The sequence below is a fragment of the Triticum aestivum genome, chromosome 7A, assembly GCF_018294505.1.
Source record: "Triticum aestivum cultivar Chinese Spring chromosome 7A, IWGSC CS RefSeq v2.1, whole genome shotgun sequence".
NCBI lineage: Eukaryota > Viridiplantae > Streptophyta > Magnoliopsida > Poales > Poaceae > Triticum > Triticum aestivum.
The window spans coordinates 657683285-657689799 of NC_057812.1; the positions used below are offsets into that span (position 1 = coordinate 657683285).

Sequence of the window (6515 nt, forward strand, 5' to 3'; positions counted from 1 at the left end):
GTTTAGCCGGTTGAATGAGAGCTTTTCCCCTCAGAAAAGGCCCAACTTGAGAAAATCATAGTGAATCTAAGAAAAAGAACAAACACACGTAACAATTGCCATGGCCCACCACAGAAAAAGAATCATACATGGTAAAAAAGACTCACAAAAAGAATTTGCCATGTCCACTACAAAACGAGACGGTGTATTTTACTTGTTGTGATCGTGTAATTTAAGTTGCCATCAAAATAAATTAAGTTGTCATGCCAACAAAGTTTTTAGTTTCTGATGAAAATGATGCAGAATTGAAGATGCTGTCAAAAGCTTCATCGACCTGACTGTAGGCGACATATTTGGCCTGGTTCGATTGCTGATACTATTTGTATTCTGATGAACATTTTGAAATGGATAAACCTTTACCCCTTAAAAAAAGGCCACCCGGCGTGATTCAGCTCTCCCCAGCTTGTGCCGAAGGCAGTTGCACGAACGCGAATGTAAAAATAAATCCCTCGCAAAAAAAAGAATGTAAAAATAAATCGGTCGAAGGGCTCTCAAGTTACCTGAGAATTGAGAATCGGCAATTCCGGCGGTAGAAATATAAATGTTTGAAATGTTCTCAATTTTGCAGGGGGTTTTCTGTAATAGGAAAAAGATGTTAAGCTTGTAGTCCATTGCAGCTCTTCTTGCCGAGAGAACGAGTCCACCACTGGAATCTCCTAAACAAGGCAGCATGCCTAAACTTGGATAGATCCAAGGCACCCTCCATGCGCGCGGGCGCCATGCCGTGCATGCATGCGGATGCGCCGAGAGACGGAGCGGCACACATAAATAGGCGCGCGCGCCACACCGCATACGCGCGGCGGCGAGCGATCGGCGGGAAGCTGCATGCATCGCCCGTCTCCCTCGCCATCCCCACCGCCTGCCCCCTTCTGCCCCCCTCTCCTTGCCGGGTTGCAGGGCGCGCTCCAGCTCTCCGTGTTCCCCTCGCCGGGAACCTGAGCTGATCATTTCCTTTCCCACCGATCGGTCCGTCTACTAGGAGCCGACGATCGACAACAACCCAATTCGTTCCAGCTCTCGACCGCTCGTTCATCCGGCCCGCCGGGCCATGCGCTGGAGGTAAGCCGGCGCCGACACCGACATCGCCTGCAGTTCTCTCTCCCCCCTCTCTCTTGGACGTCCGGGCCGGGAGGGGAGGAGAGAAGACCAGAAGGACCGACGACACCTCGCGGCGCGAGCACGGAGGAGGAGGAGGAGTGGTGCGGGGAGACGAAGACGATCTGCTGACATGGCGACGGCGATGGACACGACGGTGCCGAGGAGCGGGGTGGGGGAAGGCGGCGGCGGCGGTGGGCTGAAGAAGGGGCCGTGGACGCAGGCGGAGGACCGGGTGCTGCTCGACCACGTGCGGCGGCACGGCGAGGGCAACTGGAACGCGGTGCGCCGGGAGACCGGGCTGCAGCGCTGCGGCAAGAGCTGCCGGCTCCGGTGGGCCAACCACCTCCGCCCCAACCTCCGCAAGGGCCCCTTCTCCCCCGAGGAGGAGCGCCTCATCCTCCGCCTCCACGGCCTCATCGGCAACAAGTGGGCGCGCATCTCAACACACGTACGTGCCAACAAAACCTAACCTCTTCTTCTTCCATGGATCTTGTGTCGCATGAGTATGATCCATCTCTGACAAGTGACAATGTTGCATGCATGCATGGCGGTGTACGTGTGATGGATGAAGCTGCCGGGGAGGACGGACAACGAGGTCAAGAACTTCTGGAACACGCGCCTCAAGCGCCGGCAGCGCGCCGGGCAGTCGCTCTACCCGCCGGACGTCGAGCGGGAGATCGCCCTCATGCGCGCCCAGAACATCAACCCGTTCGCCGACGCGGACGGCAATACTGCGGCGTCGCCGTTCTCGGACCCGTTCGCGCTGCCTCCCAGGCCGCCGTCGTCCACCAAACCGCCCTCTCACTCTCACTCCTCGCCGCTGATCGACCAGCACCACCCGCTCCTCAACCAGATGCAGGGGATGCAGATGCGCCACCACGCCGCACAGCACCAGCACCCGCAGCCGGCGTTCCACCACCACCACCATCACCACCACGGCGGCATGAGGGCTGCGGGGCTCCCGCCGTTGCCGGCCACGGCGGCCAGGCCGCGCGAGCTCCCTTCGAACCAAATCGAGACGGCGAGCTGCAGCGGCGGCGGCGACGGCCTGCTCGAGGCGCTGCTGCTCGGCGTCGACGACCATCAACTCCCCCGTCCCAACCATGGCGTGTGCAGGGCCGGCTCCATGCCCGATCTCATGTACGGCGGCGTCTCGAGCGCCAGCGACAGCGACGATACCTCGCAGTTCCCTCCCGGAGGCCAGGACGCGCACCATGGCGGGAAATGGGACTTCCTCATCGGTCAGTGCATTCATCCATCTCGCTGCTCTTTCTGAAATCTGAATTCGCAAAGACAGGAGTTGATCCACATAATTAATTACCAAAACTGAGGCTAGGTTAATGAATTGGTGCCATTCTTCATTGAAAAAAGTCCATTTTACTACTTGCATAAACTGGGTGGTTCTGTTCACCCCGTGATTTATTTTTTGGTTTCGTTTACCCCCAAACAAACTTAAACCGGACAAAACATCCTCCGGCCCGGACTGTTTTTTCTCCACCCGATGCTGATGTGGCACTAGTCAACAGTGGTTTTGACCCGGGTGGGGCCCCCTTGTCAGGTTTCTTTCTCTCTCTCTCTCCAGGTCACAACAGCCCTGAGCCCCCGATCTCCTTTATGCACGGCTGCGTCTGAGCACCACCGCGCCGGTGTGTCACCGTTGAAGCCCTCCACGCCGGCGACATCTCACTCCTAGCGCTGCTCCGCTGTCGGTCGCCTCATCGCTTCTGCTCCGACAAGGAGATCGCCGCCGGCCACCTCCGGGCCTCCTGCAGCACCTCCCTGCCGTCCAGCGACCCCACCAGCGACGCCACCGTCGGCCTCGGCGCTGGCGGCGAGGCAGAGGAGTTTGCACGGCGGCGACTGCATATGAAGAAAAGAAAAGTGAGGAAGAACTCACAATTGTATTATCTTCTGGGTGTACACTTATACACAGATAACACACGCACACGGCTAGACTAACTAACACAGTTATGCAGAGGCTAACCACTCCTAGAAGCTAGCATGCAAATCGTGGGCTGTTGGCGCAGCAGCAGCACACACGTTAGTGCATGCACTACTACCTGAAAGACCGGTTCCAACATCATGGCCCTCGCCGGGTCTAAAGCCGGGGCCTGACGGGGACAGGTGCTGGGTGACTAATGGCGACGACGAACATGGATCTGTGGCAGGGCGGCGGGATCCAAGTCAAGGACGCTGGAGGCCGACGTTGACGGTGGTCTCAGGTGGCCACGGTGGTTCTCAGCAACGCCGATCTGCAGAACGGAGCGCCGGCCATGGCATTTAGAGCAAGGAGAGAGAGTCGTCGTGGTCATGGTACGCAGCAGCAGCATGACGAGTAGGAGGAGGAGGACGGGGAGCAGGCTGCTGTAGCCTGGAGAAGTGCTCTCACGGCGGCGGCAGCAAAGCGGGGAAGAAGAAGGCGGGAGCTGAGGAGGAGGCTCGCTGGCGGGTGTACCCGGAGAGAGAGAGAGAGACCACCGTTGACTAGTGCCACATCAGCAACGGGTGGAGAAAAACCAGTCCGGAGGATGTTTTGTCCGGTTTAGGTTTGTTTGGGGGTTAAAAAGGCAAAAATAGATCAGGAGGTAAAATGCACCACCCATTTTATTCAGGGTAGTAAAATGGACTTTTTTCTTCTTCATTTTATTTTTTTGCAAATCAGTGCCGGGTTTGGGACAGAGCATTGCAATTGGCACTGATGAACGCTTGACAGTCTTCCTGACCGGTGGGGCCCATATGACAGCGCCGACGTCGCGAAATAGCCACGTTGTAATGTTTGACTCCTCTGTCTTACCTTAGGCCCCGTGTTCACTATCCCCGACACCGCGGTGTCATCCATGCTCTGCTCCGGCTGGCGGTCACCGTCTCCTCGCTGTCGGCCTGCATGGTGCCAAGAGCGGCCGCGCGCGAGTCCACGCCGGAAGGACCGCGCCACTGATGCAACGCAGTCCGGAAGTAGAGCATTTTCGCGCAGCCCGGACGGCGTCGCTGTGTCCTACCCGACGGCGGAGGGCTGCCGGCGCACGGCCCGCTGCCGCTGATAACATAGACACACAGTGCTGGTGGTGCGGGCGTGACGTGGGCGCGCTCCGCACAGGGGAGCAAGTGCAGTCCCTCACCGTGTGCGTCTGGGCATTGGACGAGGCCGTTCTCGGCCTGATGGAGTCACCGGACCTCACATGCTCGTCTCGGCCTTCTGCTGGAGCAGCGGGTTCGGATAGATGCTGGAGGCGAATCTATATCCTCTCCGCGCCATGCCCTCGCTCGGGCAGGGGCATATAGGACCAGAGTAGAGGGAGAGACGAAGATGGGAGAGAGAGAGAGAGAGAGAGAGAGAGAGAGAGAGATGAGTCAACCATGTCCATGTGGATATTTTTCCCATGTCAGCCTGACCAATGGCCCCACAGGTCAATGTGTGACATCCAGAACATAATCGGTGCTGATTTGCAAAAAAGATTACAAAAGTGATACAGATTCCAGTTGTGATAGTCCCGTGCAATTAACTTCAAAGACAGTAGCATAAATCATTTCCTCAACCAAATTATTACACAGACAATGTTTATTAGTCAGCGAAATTAAGCTACTCCTTTCATTTTTATTTACTCGGTATAACTTTTTTGGTCTCAAGATAAACTTTGTAGCTTTGAACATGTTTATACATCTAGATACATCCATACCTGCGACGAGTAATTCGGAACGGAGGGAGTACATGATACCAAATCAATAGCATCACCATTGAATATATTTCCACATTATAATATACTCCTTGTTATTGTAAATGTTCATATCATTTCTTATAACTTTGATCAATTTTTGTAAAGTTTGACTCCGAACAAAATAATATGCAAATTAAATAAAAACAGGGGTAGCATGTTTCGATTTTTGAACCAAACTAGGAACTCTGACTGATCCGATCGGTGACTCACATTTTGTTTCATGTATTGGGAAATTCATTTACCTGATGCAGATGATGTGAAGCCGCCAATGAGGAGGGCGACGAGCGCAGCAGAGAACGAGACCTCCGGTATGTTCGGCGTGGCCCATGGGTCGATATCCGGGGAGTGGTTCGGCACCGGCGTTGGGTCGCCAGGGCCGTCCTCCGTCGTCACCACGGACGATGAGTTCGGCCTCGAGATGCAGCAGCTCATGTCGTCGCTGCCACTGTCGGCCGACGAGCTTAACTGGAACGCTTAATTGGCAAAAGAAAAGGGGGAAATCAAAGACATAGGGCTGGTGTTTCTTTCTGTGGGAGCAGAAGATGCCTTCTTTTTGTATCGAGTGAGTCATATTGTCGGGTCTTGCTAATGATGCTATAAGAAGCGTTTCGCCCCATGATCAGCTTGGGTGTCAAAAACAAACAGAGATGAAATCCCTTGTTCTTAATTAAAGGAGCAAAAATAGTTTCAGTTTTTTAAAGGAACAAAAATACTAATCATGCCAGTCGGTTGCAATCTATGGAGGTAAGTACTCTCCCCTCACTAATCTCATCTCCTGATAAACTGAAACAATTGATTAAACTCACTACATGTAACATTTGGCGCGTTTATCCTTTTGCATCGGCAAGACGCGAAAGCTATATATATACAGATCTTTCCAAGGGGATTTAAGAAAATAAACTTTACAGAATTAAATTGATCATTTTGTCTAGTGAAGAATCTAACTTCATGGAATTATTAAACAAAGTATCGCATCAAAGAGACCAAAATAGTCCACCCGCAAACTCCGCGAGTGCACCAAATCTACATTATAGATATTGTAAGGATGTACAGGTTGTATTTTCTACTCCCTTCGTCTGGAATTACTTGTCATTCAAATGGATGTATCCATGGATAAATTCATTTGGGTGACAAGTAATATTAGACGGAGGGAGTATATGCTGGGAGCCACATATCTGGTAGAAGCACACCACACGTGCAACTCCAATGTGAAAGTAAGGTGGGCCATAACACAAAGAGCTATAAGCCACCCTTAGCTTTCGTCTGGGTTAATTAGACCCCCCCCCCCCCCCCCTCTCGTATTTTGAGTCGGTTGTATATAAAACTAACAAAATATAAATTATATGACAGAAAAAGTATATTGTCCGGTTTGTATTTGAAACAACTTTCTCATTGTATAATTTTTGTGACATATAGTTTACATTTTATTAGTTAAATTTCTGGTCAAACTTTAGCACAAAATAACAGGGGACCTAGTAAACCAGATTGGAGGTAGTAACTTTACACACCATGGAAGTCAGCATCAAAGTGAAATTTGTTGAGGTCACTGGTAACCATATGTCTGGGCCGTGTGTAGGTGCAACAGTCTGCAGTAATAACTTATATATATATTTGTCTATTATATTGCTGCGCATCATATGCATTATCGTCATTATTATATCA

At 52.4% G+C, this 6515-nt stretch overlaps 1 protein-coding gene across 2 annotated transcripts; it reads left to right on the forward strand.

Annotated features, from left to right (window-relative positions):
* Positions 1-821: 821 nt before the first annotated feature.
* LOC123154372 (transcription factor MYB97) lies at positions 822-5553 on the forward strand. 2 transcript variants are annotated; one of them, XR_006476817.1, is made up of 4 exons: positions 822-1585; positions 1709-2378; positions 2720-3018; positions 3114-4214. XR_006476817.1 is itself a non-coding variant. In XM_044573127.1 (3 exons), the coding sequence occupies exons 1-3, from the start codon at positions 1268-1270 to the stop codon at positions 5329-5331; spliced, it is 1215 nt and encodes a 404-aa protein (XP_044429062.1). In that variant the 5' UTR covers positions 822-1267; the 3' UTR covers positions 5332-5553. The 2 variants fall into 2 exon arrangements, 1 of the variants encoding a protein (XP_044429062.1); XM_044573127.1 differs by lacking the exons at positions 2720-3018; positions 3114-4214 and adding an exon at positions 5105-5553.
* Positions 5554-6515: the final 962 nt, after the last annotated feature.